At 39.1% G+C, this 14,902-nt stretch overlaps 1 protein-coding gene across 1 annotated transcript in view; it reads right to left on the bottom strand.

Moving 5' to 3' along the window:
* Positions 1-6,681, bottom strand: part of mccc2 (methylcrotonyl-CoA carboxylase subunit 2) — a 14,824-nt gene extending 8,143 nt beyond the window's left edge. The window contains exons 1-10 of the mRNA XM_008336353.3: positions 6,436-6,681; positions 5,359-5,425; positions 4,989-5,073; positions 3,651-3,752; positions 3,182-3,309; positions 2,818-2,930; positions 2,292-2,405; positions 1,385-1,449; positions 1,097-1,196; positions 904-999 (exon numbers count right to left, since the gene is read on the bottom strand). Coding sequence (XP_008334575.1) covers positions 904-999; positions 1,097-1,196; positions 1,385-1,449; positions 2,292-2,405; positions 2,818-2,930; positions 3,182-3,309; positions 3,651-3,752; positions 4,989-5,073; positions 5,359-5,425; positions 6,436-6,567 — 1,002 coding nt within the window. The 5' untranslated portion in view covers positions 6,568-6,681. The remainder of the gene's footprint in view (positions 1-903; positions 1,000-1,096; positions 1,197-1,384; positions 1,450-2,291; positions 2,406-2,817; positions 2,931-3,181; positions 3,310-3,650; positions 3,753-4,988; positions 5,074-5,358; positions 5,426-6,435) is intronic.
* Between the last annotated feature and the right edge of the window lie 8,221 nt (positions 6,682-14,902).

The following is a 14,902-nucleotide window of genomic DNA, read 5'->3' as shown; positions in this document are numbered from 1 at the left end:
TCAGCACAAAAAAAAAAACAAAACGTAATCAGGACGTTTGGCAAAGAACCAATGCATCGTGTAGAGAAGAAAGGCGGTGATGGATGACATCATCGTCACCCATTAGAGACCGGGCTCTTAACAGAAGACAAGTACAAACATTTAAAGAGCGTTCTGTCGCCGGAGGAGACAAATGTGCTTTTATTCCACGTTACTTACGAGAATAAACGTTGTCTGTCAAATCAAACGGCCTCTTAACGGCAACACAGTGTAATATCCATTAAGTAACGACAAATCTTTACACATTAAAGCTGCCTGTTTCAACCTGGGGGTCGCGACACCACACAGGGTCACCTAAAATGTCTAATAGATAATTAAAAATGTATATATATATATATATTTGAAATTATAATTAAAAACAGTATTATTTCACTGTCATGAATATAAATCCGGTTCAAATAAAAAGCAGCATTTAAAAGTATCTGAGCTGGCGTTTGATTGGTTGTTGAGGTCATGTGATGGGGAAAAAATTCTTAGGGGTCGCCAAAGATTTGTGATGTCAATATGGGGTCAGAAACCAAAAATGATTGGGAACCACTGGGTTAAACAGAAAAGATCCTGACGTAACACTGCATACATTTTTTTTTCTCCAATTTCCAAAGAACAAAAACTTCTTACACTTTCACATTGATACAAAGTCCTGTATATACAGCCAGAAGTATCAATCTGTATATTATGGCGAGTAAAAAAAAAAAATTAAGCCATATATTTTCTAATAAACAAACACTTGCGCTCTGAAGTAAATTCTGGTTGTAAAATAATGTAAAAAAGAAAAGGGTCTTCTGTTGTTTAAAGCTGTGACCTCTGACCTAGTATGCTGGGATTCAAAAAAAAAAAAAAAATACAAATATGAAAAGCACCTACCTCTTTGATGTCGAAGTTACGTTTCAGATTTGCTCCAACTATTCCGTAGAGTTCGTCTGGGGGGAAGAGAGGGGCTTCAACTGGCTCTGTTGTGACCTTGTGATTGATGAGAGAAACTTAGGGTCAGTGCCAACAGTAGAAGGTAGATGGAAAAGTAAAAAAAAAAAAAAAGGAAATTTAAAGTGGTACTGACTTCAAGGTTCTTCCTGTAGTTGAGGTTTCTGACCGCCTTCCTGGCCAGATGAAGAGCGTGATTATCTTCTAAAGCGTAATGGTCTGTCACACCAGACTTCCTGCAAAAGACACCAGATAACAGTAAAACAATCAGCTGACATATTTATTAGTAACAACAGAAGCCTCCGGAATAACTGACGGTTTTCATCCGGTATTTCTTCTCTAATTGTTGTCTACTTTGTCATTGTTGTGATAAATAAAAAGTCAGAAATTTATATTTTTGTAAGAAAAAAAAAAACTTTCATACTTGCAATGGAGATCAGCTCCACCGAGATCCTCGGCAGAAACCACCTCTCCAGTGGCAGCTTTGACCTGAACAACAAAAGAAAAGCATAAAAAGATATGAAAATAAATTTTAAAAAATATATAGAAATGATATTCATACAAAGTTGTCTTTTGCATTGTTTAAAAATTCTATTTATACTTTATTTTCTTTCAGGCTGTAACTCTGAGTCAGAGGTAAAAAATAAAAAATAATGAGAACAGCCAAACAGAGGATTTGGGCAAAGTACATGTAAATGATTCACACAGTACCTGGATATGAGTGAGTATAAATAAATACACGGAGAAATAAACTCTGTCTTAATTTCAAATGCTATTTAAAGTAAATGTAGAGAACCAAGAAATTCATCCTCAAAAAGACATGAGATGAAGGCACTGCTGGGTTTTTTTTTTTCTTTTTTTAAAATGTCAATATTTTTAAACATGTGGGTCGTGGACCGCTGCGGGGCAACCAGGCTGAGAAAATTATAAAAACCATATTCATTCATTTATACGTGAATACAAAATTCCCCAAAACTGCGTATGCTCATGTAATATATTTGTATTTCCATGTATTTTTTGTGATACATATATGTATTATTATATATTTACATGTTTTGTTTTGTGTAGGATGCTGTGACTGAGATAAACAACTCTCCCATTTAAATGTCTGAGAACAAGTGCGCCCTCTGGTGGTTGACACAGAACATAACAGAAATAAATTGGTAGTAAAAATAATTGAATGTGAAAAAAACAAAACAAACAACAACAAAAAAAAAACACACACTGGTCGACAACTTCACAACACTGTTCTGGTGGTTTGTTGTCTGTGAGCAACAAATCTGACAGAACCTGTGGACCAATCACGGTCAACACCCAGGAAGTGGACCTACCAGCGGAGGTCCTCCGAGGAAAATTGTTCCTTGTTTCCGAACAATGATGCTCTCATCTGCCATGGCCGGTACATAAGCTCCTCCAGCAGTGCAGGAGCCCATGACCACTGCTATCTGAAAGAACCAGAACCACAGAGCAGACGGTGACACAACCAGAGTAGCATCTCATCAAACCCTCAGTAGTAGTTTATCTACATGTGTTTGTTGACATCCTTTATCAAACAAAAAAAAAAAAAAAGTTTGAGATGACAGAAAATTCATGCAGTTGCACTGTGAGCAGACAGGGGGAGCTCTGTTCACAGTTATAGAGAGGCAATGGAGCAGAACTGAAGTGTTTTTTTTTAAGTTGTGCACAGAAGGTTGATTTGACAAATCATGTAATCTGTCAGTTCAAATCAGCAGCATTAAAGACAACTTTGAAATATTAAGATTTATATTTACGGTATATAAATATATATAGGTAGATGTATAGATGGATGGATGGATGGATGGATGGATGGATGGATGGATGGATGGATAGTGTCACCTGTGCGATTCCCTCTGAAGACATCTTGGCCTGGTTGTAGAAGATCCGTCCAAAATGATCTCTGTCTGGAAAGACATCTGCCTGTCTGGGCAGATTGGCGCCCCCAGAGTCCACTGAAGGAACAGCATCCAAATATTTAGACTAATGATAAAATCTCATGTAAGAAGCATGGAGGAAAATATAAATATAAAAAAACAACACTCTTTTTTTAGACAGAAATTAAGCTTGGTACAAATATAGAAATACACAAGGTAAATATACATGGTAATAACATTTAACATCCATCCGTCATAGGTTAAATAGCACTGATGACAGTGAACGCATCGTGTTTGTACAATGGGCTGTAAATGCAAGAAAAACTCACCCAAGTAAATACATGGTAAATGGTTCTGCTGGGCTATTTCCTGGGCACGAAGGTGTTTCTTCACCGTCATTGGATAATACGCTCCCCCTTTGACTGTTGCATCGTTTGCAACGATAACACATTCAACCCTGAGGAGAAAAGGAAGAAAAAACAAAACAATCAGTTTTGGAATTTGTTGCTTTTAGAAGGAAAAGGAAAATCAATTAAACCAAGAAACAAGAAATACATTTTTATTATAGATTTTATTATAGTGCTTCTACAGCGCCATCTATATAACTTTAATAAAAAACACATGACAAAAAGATAAATAAATATGTAAAATAAATGGTTTTAACGCAGTATTTTTAATATGATTTTTTTTTTAATATTTGTAATACATCTCCAAATACTTGATACTGATTATGATCTGGAGTCTCACCAACAGGAGTCTAGAATCAAACCAGCAACCTATCATGGTCACAGCACTCACCCTGAAACTCTCCCAATCCCAGCGATGATTCCTCCTGCTGGGACTTCCTCGTTCTTGTACAACTGATACGCTGCAAACTGGGAGAATTCCAAAAAAGGTGTCCTGCAAAAAAAAGGAAAAACTTTAAGGACTTGGACTCACACACACACATACTGTACACTCTCTCACACACACAATCGCGCGCGCGCACACACACACACACTCTCTCTCTCTCTCTCGCGTGCACACACACACACACTGATGTTGGCTCAGTCTGAAGAAAACATTTGTCAAATCTTCTCCTTCATCAAATATTTCCAGCATTTTCCACCAAACTACAGCAGGGATTTTCCTGATAGCATTTAACATAAAACTGCTGAGAATAAACCTGTTACAAACTGAGTTACTACAACTACTACAACTACTACTACCACTACTACTGATACTACTACTACTACTACTACTACTGATACTATTACCACTTCTACTACTGATAGTACTACTACTACTACTACTACCACTACTACTACTACTACAGGTAATACTACTACCACTGATACTACTTCTACCACTACTACTATCACACATACTACTACCACCACCGATACTACTACTACTATAACTACTACCACTGATACTACTACTACTACTATCGCTACTTCTACCACTTCTACCATTACTACGACCACTACTACTATAACTACTACCACTGATACTACTACTACTATCACTACTTCTACCACTTCTACCATTACTACGACCACTACTACCACTAGTACTACCACTAGTACTACCACTTATATTACTACTGCTAATACCACTCGTACAACTACTACTACCACTGATACTACAACTCGCACCACTACCAGTACTACTCGTACTACTGCCACTACCATTGTTACTATTTCTACCACTACTAGTACCCCACTACTAAAATTATTACTACTATTACCACTACTGCTACCACAACAACTACTTCTATTACTACCACCATTGCTACTATTACTACCACTACTACTACCACTACTGATACTACTACTACTATCACTACTTCTACCACTTCTACCATTACTACGACCACTACTACTATAACTACTACCACTGATACTACTACTACTACTACTACCACTACTGATACTACTACTACTATCACTACTTCTACCACTTCTACCATTACTACGACCACTACTACTATAACTACTACCACTGATACTACTTCTCCCACTACCACTACTAATACTACTACTACCACTGATGCTACTAAGTACTACTATTAGGAAATGTGTTTCCACGTCTAACAACTGCGTTCACTGTCATGAGTGTCTACGCTCCAGGAGAAACAGATAAAAGATAAACTACCCAGGGTCCAGAAGTCGGTCTATTCTCTCTCTTGGCAGGAGTTTCCCTCGTGAGATGTGAAGTCTCCGGGCCTTTTCTCCTCCACCTGAAGTAAAAAGAACAAAGAGGATGTTCAAAAAATATTCAACTTTAAATAGAACCATGAGATGGCTCTTGTTCTCATGACATAAATAACATCTCTGTTGAACTATCAAATGTAACTTGTCATGGACGTCATGAACTCAACATTGTTATTAGAGGCCTTAAACAGAAGGGGTTAATGGACAAAAGAATATTGATATTAATAATTTATCAAACATTCATATCAAACATGAAGTCCTGTGATTGTTAATCAGTGTTGACCACATCACATCAGTCGACTCCTACCTACCCAGTTTGATCTTCTCTGTTCGACTCTTCAGTTCATCAACAAGAACTTGCATTTGTTCATAATTTTCCTGGGATTTAAGAAGAGGAATATTTTAAAGGAAAGCCATTTTTTAAAATGCGGAAATGTTATGATTATTAAAAATAAAATAGTAAAGAAACTTAACTCTTCTTTAATGAAATTAAGCAAATTTTACAGCCGCTGAAGATAAAACACATGGCGTGTGGTGGTGGTGCCATCTAGTGGTACATTTTGACATTACAACTGAACATTAAATTAATCATATGGGCTTCAACGTTTTTTGTTGCTTCTTGTTTTGTTTTGTTTGTTGTTGTTTTTTTGCAAAATAATCATTCAATATTTTTTATTGAAAGATAAAAAATTATGACATTTAACGTAATATAAAAGGTGATGCAACCTAATTTATACGTAAAGTCACCACTACATTGATACCTCATAAAGAATCGACGACATGGTCAATAATAAGTTATTAAATTGTAAACAAAACGTATTTGTACAGCAAACAGTAAGCACAGGGAAAACCCAAACTAAAATAAACTTAAAAAGAATAACAAATGAATGAATAGAATTTTACAGTAGATGCTAAAAAGTGATAAAATGCTAAAAGATGGATTATAAACGTTTTTAACCATGGACTTTTGGAAAATTCTCATGTTTTCGTGGTAGCTTCACTATGCTAGCTTTGATATTTATACTCTGCAGGAAGCAAACAAAGCGAGCAACAACAAAAAACCCTGCATAATGTAGAATAATAATGACATTTTTTAAGTAATGCATGCAATAGCCATATTAATTTTTATTATTTACTTTGACCTATTAAGCAGCAGAAATGTCATGGCTGTAGCGGTCAGTGCGTTTAATGACCTCTTGTTTTGCAGTTTTCGGGATACGGCAAAACCTCTATGTAACTAATTATAAATATTTGTTGCAATATAAAGTATGTCCTGGCAACCGTGAAAACCTCAACGAGCGACAAAAACTGACGTTTATATAAACAAGGACACATTAGAGCAACACCGACAGCTCAGAGTTGCTGCCGTTAGCATCAGGCTAACCTACCTGGTAGATAGACGACTGTTTGTCAGCCTCAGAGCCGAGTCGAGCAACCTTATCGGCGTAGTACGGTCTGGAACAGGCCACGGGTAAACTCCGACACCGGAGCAACCACGGCCTCACTGTTTGCAGAAACATGTTTACTGTGTAGCGCACGGCAGGACGAACGCAACCGCCGTAGCTGCTAACAGGCTAACAGTGCGATTTTCTTCTGTGGAATGGCTTAGAGGAGGGACGCTCCACACCGCCACCTGCTGTTGATACTGCTGAAACAAAATCTTTTGTCAAAAAAAAAAAAGAAATGCTGCGAATGTTTTTCAATAACTCTCAAAATAAATATGGAAACAAAATGGCGACGAAAGACAGAAGTTTGTCCACAAGTCTCTCCATAAGCTCCAACTGGTCCAGAACTCAGCCGCCCGCATCATTACTAGAACCCCTTCCATCCACCACATCACTCCTGTCCACAACTCTGCTCCAGCATACATCTCAGACCTTCTTCATGTCGCTGTACAGCTCTGGAACTCTCTACCCCCCGTCTTGAGGAACATCAAATCACTCCTACAATTCAAATCTGCACTTAAAACTCATCTGTTTAAAATTGCCTTCGCCATCTGATATTTCACTGCTGTATTTTAACTTGTCCTTAATGTTTTAATGTTTTATTGTTTTTTTTAATGCTGTGCTGTTGTCTTTGTATTCACTGTAAAGTGTCCTTGGGTGACAGAAAGGCGCCTGTGAAATAAAATGTATTATTATTATTATCATTTGAGCACTTACAATTTACAAATCCCAAGTCAAAAAGTAAGATGATATATGAAATAACTAAATACTGCATGAATGAATCGAAATATTGAAAATATTAATTAAATATTTGCAACATTATTAACTAGAAAATAGCAAAGAATTATTAAATAATCATCTTACAAAATATTAACAATTTAGGATTAAGTAGCTGTAATTTTACGTATAATTGTCGCATATTTACCTTTTTTATCACAACAGTATGACTGATCAAATCAAACTGATCTAAACCTTGAATTTCATTTGAATTTAGTCTTAAATTTTACCCTGAATCTCCTCGGTTACCTTTATAATCAACCATTACCTTTATAATCAATTTCTGTTTTTAGTTTTGGGCTGTACACAGTACACCTAAGAGCAGTACCAAAACAACAAATTCAACTCACTTAAGCTTTTGATTCTTGACCTGAGTGCTAGTAGAGTACATTTGGTATTGGAGTATCAGCTAAAGAACATTCAAGGGTAGAGCTTTTAGTTCATTTAATTTAAAGATTTTTTTTCTCCTCTGGAAACTGGAAACTGAAATGTTTTTCTCCTGTCCTCCATCAGTCAGCACGCTGTGACCTCCACTCAGATGGCTGCTCCTGTTTTCTTAGGAAATATACCGTTCTCATATGTTTTAGGCTTAAATAATAATATTAGGCTTAGATGATTCAGTGTACTGTACTGTGTATAATGATTGGGAATAATTGATAGGCAGCAGGTCCCAGCTGAGGTCCCTTTAGATTCTAAATGGACCTCAGCTGTGTCCTGCTCCCCATCATTTTTTCCCGGTCTTCTCGAAAAATAAAAATTAAGTTGCAAAATGGCGCAGATATTTTTTTAATTAGGTTCTATTTAACTAGTGATGCACTTTTCAGAAATCTAATGTCATCATGAAATCTGTGAAGCAAACCCGAGCAACCCTTCTCAGACTCAGGCGATTTGCGAGATCAACCGCAAACTGGATGCGGTTTTCGAGCGCTTTCGCATACTGGATACCAACTTGGAGAAGTTGGCGGCTCGGCTCGGCTGAATCTGGCCACCAAATTCGGACATATTGAAGCAAGCCACCGGGAGACTCAGAGACATTCAGAGACATTCAAGGGCAGACAGAAGATTCCAGCGTCGCCCTGTCCCTAAACAAATCTACTATCTTCATTGGCTCCCAGACATAACCGGGCTTCTCAAGGACGGTTATCTCTCTACTCTCCTGGATGTTTATGCAGACAAGACGCTCCGAACCCCCACTACCCCCTCCCCCCTGAGACACTTACCCTTACCCCTGATTCAACGCCTTCTTTGGCCCCTTACAGCCTCCCTCCCTCCCCTGTTGCGACGCGGTCGGGGAAGGTCGAGGGCGGCGCAAGATGCTGCGGCCCTCCCAGACTCGATCGTGCCGTAACCCCCCGCCCCGATTCTCCTGCCCAACTCCCACATGTGCAGATGTCCTCGTGTTGTGATAATGTCTTGATTGTGCTTTGTGCTGAGAGGTTTTTTTTTCCAGATCCCACACTGGGCCCCTCTTCCCACGGGGCCTAGTTTGGAGTTGTCTTTTTTCCCTCCACCTCCTTACCCAGCGTTTTTCAGTTGTTTTTCATCTATTATAGGGTGCACCTTAGGTGGCTGTGTCCTGGCCTTCCTGTTCCTGTCTCGCCTCGTTAACCAATTTGTATTGTCTTATTGTCTATTCATGTATTCTTGGAACGGGTTGTACAAACTAATCTCGTATCACTTTGTTGATATGACAATAAAGGCTCTTCCTTCCTTCCTTAAGGGGTTCATAAAAACCTTTTGGCCATTTTTCCCAAACTTCAAATATCAGGGTTGAGGGTTCAAATCTTACCCTGGTCGGCTGTGGCATATTGAGCAAGTACCAACATTTTCTTGCAATACCTGAAAGGGGTCCTGAAGGCCTCCACTGCCCCAGGATTCAGTTGACGGGTTAAGCTTGATAATTATTTAAAATAAAAATATATTTATATTTACTTTAAGTCTAACAATGTCTTTTTTATTGTAATAAAATAAAATCTAGTCTGTAAACATTTGGTCTAGTTTAAAAGTCATGATGTCACCTTTAAATGCCCTGCGTTTTTACAAAATGATCTTAGATAGGAAAATGGCGGTGCGTTCACGGCTCAGAAGAAGCTGTTATGCAGAACACGGCTCTGTGTGACACACCAGCATTTAATGTTCCCTTTGAGCAGATGAAAGGAGAAAAAAGAAGCTCTTTACAAATTTTTCCACCTCAATACAGCATATGCTCGTTCAAAACCCACAGTGAAATAATGAGGTAAAAATTAATTGACAGGATGGTGAGGACGGATTAAAGGCAATTACAGCCGTGGACTGTATAATAAAGGAGAACATGGTTCTGTATTAGGACAGTTTACCTTTATCAACAGAACATGTGAAACACAGACATCCACCTGCTGTTCAGTCACTTTCTGTGATATTTTTGTGTCAGTTTTAAGAACATTGATGTACTGTATCTCAGTTAATCAGGCTTTTAAAAAAAAAAAAAAAAAAAAAGAAATTCACTGATCCCATATTTGGACAACTCTTGTGTTGACAGCAGATCCAGCAGGGACCGATCATGTGGTTCCTCTGGGAATCGAACCCAGGTCTCTCAGCGTCCGAGGCAGGCATGCTAATGTTCACACTAAAGAATGAACTAATCGAATAATAACATTGATTAATTCAAACTAAAAATACAAACAAAAACTAAAAGTAAAATAAATAGAAATAGATAGGGTTATCCGTGGTCCTAGGAGGAGAAGAAAATCAGAACTGGGTTCTGACATGTACTATGACAGAACTTTCTGCAGTTTTGATAACAAAACCCCATGAGTGACATTTTGTAGTCTTTTTGCTGGTGGCACATACTGTACTGTACTGTACTGCACGGCACTGTACTGCACTGTACTGTACTGTGCTGTACTGTACTGCACTGCACTGTACTGCACTGTACTGTACTCTACCGTACTGCACTGTACTGTACTGTACTGTACTGCACTGTACTGTACTGTGCTGTACTGTACTGCACTGCACTGTACTGCACCGTACTGTACTGTACTGTACTGCACGGCACTGTACTGCACTGTACTGTACTGTGCTGTACTGTACTGCACTGCACTGTACTCCACCTGAACCGACATAGTATTCACAACAATATTCAAAATTATCCTCCGTAGGTTGATGTCATGCTCAAGTTTCTCTAAAGGCTAACGTCGTGATTCTCTAAGAGCCTGTTATCAAACCAGACGCTAAGCTAGGATCTCACAGTCATGTAGGACTTTTTTTGGAAAGGAGAAAAGTCGGAAGATTATAATAGGATATTTTAGTCAGGAGGACATTTTGACTCATTCTCTGTCCCATCACTAGGGTTTCTGTGTGGCCTGTTTGTTTAATCCGTCCTCTACGTCTGTCAGGGAAGTGGCTAATTTACACGCGCTAAGTGTCCTTGATATAAAAATTTGGAGCTAAAGTGGCTAATTCCCACGCTGTGTCGCCACCTCGCCTCCTTCTCTCCCACTTTGGGCTGCTGTGAAGTGCAGGTTGGAGAGTGAGGACAGGAGGATCATTCACCGTAATGGTGGCGCGTCCTCCTCCACAGCCCTCACTTGGATCACTTAATCCACTTCAGCCACGCAGAGCCGTACGGTGAGTGCGTGAGCAGAGCATGTTCGCACCGGTCGGTTGGACACAGACTGCACAGGTCCGACCTGTCACGACAACCACACACTCAAACACTTCAAACCCTTGTTCCTTCTGCTGCAGCACATTTTAAATAGATGTGGGCTGGTTAAGGCGGGAATTGTCATTTGAAATAAGGAAAACTTTTATTTTGGCTAGGGATGTCCGATAGTTAGTGGACAACCCATATTATAGACGATATTAACTTAATTATGTAAAATTGATAAGAATTATCAATTATATATATTTAGTTATCGTTTTTTCCTGCATTAATAAAAACCTGATAACCCAAAGCCTGGGTTTTGCCCAAATGTTTAAGGCGGTTGTTACTATTTTTTTTCTGAAAGGTCACCGTATCCCATAGTGATGGGAAGACCGACTCTTTTTATTGATTCGAATCTTTGACTATTGTGGGCGTTGTAAAGAAGGCTGCGGTTCTCCGACACTAAATACTGAAGGCAACATGGTTTGCTTCCGCTGACAAAGTCTACAAAGTACACAAAATGCCATAAGTAATTAAAACCAGGCGAAAAGCTAAGAAATAAAAACACACCACAATGTGAAGATGAATGAGAGCAAAAGAGACCCGAGCTCTCTGTCACGTGACAAATGAAACGAATCTGCGAGAACGAAGCGAAAGATTAGTTCACGGCGAAAGATTAGTTCGTAGTGAAGAATTAGTTCGCAGAGAGTGATTTGTTCGCAGTGAGTGATTCGTGAGTTCAATATGAACAAATCTTTTATATGACTCGGGAGTCACAAGTTACAAATCTTTCATATGACTCGGGATTCACGAGTCACATGAAAGATTCGTTCATTTCGAACGAATAACTCGCAAACGACACATCACTACGTATTTAGTGATGGGAAGACCGACTCTTTTTATTGATTCGAATCTTTGACTCTCGAAGAGTAAAATGAACGAGTCGTGAACGAATCTTGAACTAATCATTTCATTCGTTTTACAGCAGGTGGCGCTTTAGCCCTATTGTGGTCGTTGTAAATAAGGCTGCGGTTCTCCGACACTAAATACATAAGGCAACATGGTTTGCTTCCGCTGACAAAGTCTACAAAGTACACAAAATGCCATAAGCAGTTAAAATACCATGTGAAAACATAAGAAATAAAAACACACCACAATGTGAAGATGAATGAGAGCAAAAGAGACCCGAGCTCTCTGTCACGTGACAAACAGAACGAATCTGCGAGAACGAAGTGAAAGTTTAGTTCACAGAGAATGATTCGTTCACAGCGAAAGATTAGTTCACGGCGAAAGATTAGTTCACAGAGAATGGTTCGTTTGCAATGATAGATTAGTTCACAGTGAAAGATTAGTTTGCAGAGAGTGATTTGTTCGCAGTGAGTGATTTGTGAGTGATTCGTGAGTTCAATATGACTCGGTTCATTTTGAACGAATCACTCGCGAACGACACATCACTAACTACGTATTGTTGTTTTGACGTTGTTCCGTGTGGAAGTGCGGACGTTGTTTTGCAGAGAGAGTGTTCTGCATCGATAAAAAAAGAGTTCTTGACCACGTCGTCCTGCATCGCACCATACATCGACAATACAAAAACACAACGTAAAGTCTCCAGGTGTTGGGAGGCACGACGTGACGTTGCGCGGATTTGGGTTATACAACTATACTGTAACAATTGTTGTTGAGCATCTTCTAATTGTGATAACAGAGTTAAACATCATTGTTGAATTGGTTTGAGCTCAGTAAGCGCAATCAAAGGTAATACATAAGGCGCCCCGTGTTATAAGGTACACTGTCGATTTCTGAGAAAATTACAGGCTTTTAAGTGTGCCTTATAGTGTGGAAAATACGGTAAGTGTTTGAACAATATAGGCATATTGGATTTCGGCAAAAAGTTAATAGCGGACATCCCTAATTTTGCCATTAGAGGTTGGAATAAGACTAGGGATGACGCGATCTGATACTCAGTATCGGTTTTCGATCCAATACTCTGTATCGGTATCGATCCAGTATTTGTCAAAATCTCAGAATCAAACCTAAAAAATAAATAAAATCCGACCGAGACGATACCTAGGCCTAAATGCTAAACATAACTTAACACAACATGTCGTTAACAGGGACAATATTGCCTCAGCAACGCTAGTCCACGGCATGCTGGAGGAGAAAAGAAGGTATCGGAAAAGAAGGTATCGAATTTACATCTGTATTGGCAGATACTCCAAGTTACTATTGGACATGGTAAGGTTATCGTGCCAGGATACAAATGCTCAAACTGCTTATCTGTTTGGTTTATTACTTGCATGCTATTTGTGTTTTGTTGTGCCATTTGTAAGGGAACATCTTGAGCGAAACTGATGTCAACCTTTGGCCGCCTTCTTTATGCTATAGCTACAGCGGCTGTACTTGATCGTCAAGGAAACCATTAGAACATCCCTGCCCACAGAGAAGTCTATTAGAAGGTTTCCATATACAAATGTGTGAATCACAGAGGGAAATGTGACGCTGACGAGGCCACATTCTTCATCCGTAAGTACATTATATTTCGCTTTTCACAGAGGAACAAAGTTACAGTCCCGGAAGGTCGTCACAATAAGACTTCATTCTGGCTCTTTATGTCTGTTACACAAAGCACCTCACTGAATGAAAAACATCATCTGTTCCGGAAAGATACTGACAAATGTAACGCACTGACTATTAACTCATCTGTTCATATTTATTTATAGCTAGCTTAATGGGTAGCTATAAAACACCCGGTAGTCTGACCTCTGTTCAAAGTGTCACTAATCCTTGATTTGTCAGGTTGAGGTTTTCCTTTCACTCCCTCCAATTTATTTCTACAAATTCAAATATCAGGGTTGCAGGTTCAAATCCTACCTCGGCCAGCTGTGGCATATTGAGCAAGTACCAACATTTTCTTGCAATACATGTGGTCCTGAAAACCCCCACAGCCTCATGGTTCAGTTGACGAATTAAGATTAATAATGAATGAAAATAAAAAGATATATTTATATTTATATTTGAAGGGTTCTCCCTGTTCTCCCTGAGGTCTGCAACCTCTACTGGGTCCACAAAAGTAATCAAAAGGGTCATAACATTTGTTTGGTATCTTTAAAGTGTCACTAATCCTAGATTTGTCAAGTTGAGGTTCTCCTTTCACTCCCTCAGTAGAGTTTTTTATTCCAATCTCGTGAGAGTTTAGCTATATCGCGATATTTTACGGTAAATATTTTTTTAGTTTACAATATTTTTATTATTTTTGTGATACAAAAACTTTTTCTAAACTACAAAAAATTAAACAGTACAAATATCGCATACCGGATTTCACCGGATTTCATCTCTGCTTTGATGATGTGGTCTTGATGGCCTCTTCGAACCAGGACCTGCAGCAAACACCGGGGCGGTTTGCAGTCGAGTGTAAAGCAGCTGGGATGAGAATTAGCACCTCTAAGTCCGAGGCCATGGTTCTCGACCGGAAAAAGGTGATTTGCACCCTCAGGGTTGGGGAGGAAGTCCTGCTTCAGGTGGAGGAGTTTAAGTATCTTGGGGTCTTGTTCACGAGTGAGGGTAGGATGGAGCGTAAGATTGACAGGCGGATCGGTGCAGCGGCCGCAGTAATGCAGTGGCTGTATCGGTCCGTTGTGGTGAAGAAGGAGCTGAGCCGAAAGGCAAAGCTCTCGATTTACCGGTCAATCTACGTTCCTACCCTCACCTATGGTCATGAGCTTTGGGTCATGACCGAAAGAACGAGATCCCAGATACAAGCGGCTGAATTGAGCTTTCTCCGACAAATATCGCAAAAAAGAAAACTAAAAGACATCGCTGGTAGCTTTATTTACCCAGAGAAGATCGAACACAGCGTTCCTCACGCTGATTGGCTCAGGCATCGTAACATCTCTCCGCGTCTTCCCTTGTCTTTCCGCCACCCCTTCACTTTTTTAAGCGTAATATATAAGTAAATAATATAATAACTATCTCTAACTTTGTGAATTTTATACTGTATACAAATTTATATAT

Source organism: Cynoglossus semilaevis, chromosome Z (assembly GCF_000523025.1).
Source record: "Cynoglossus semilaevis isolate Cse_v1.0 chromosome Z, Cse_v1.0, whole genome shotgun sequence".
NCBI lineage: Eukaryota > Metazoa > Chordata > Actinopteri > Pleuronectiformes > Cynoglossidae > Cynoglossus > Cynoglossus semilaevis.
The sequence above is the reverse complement of the archived record's forward strand: the minus strand, read 5'-3'. Positions and strand labels throughout refer to the sequence as shown.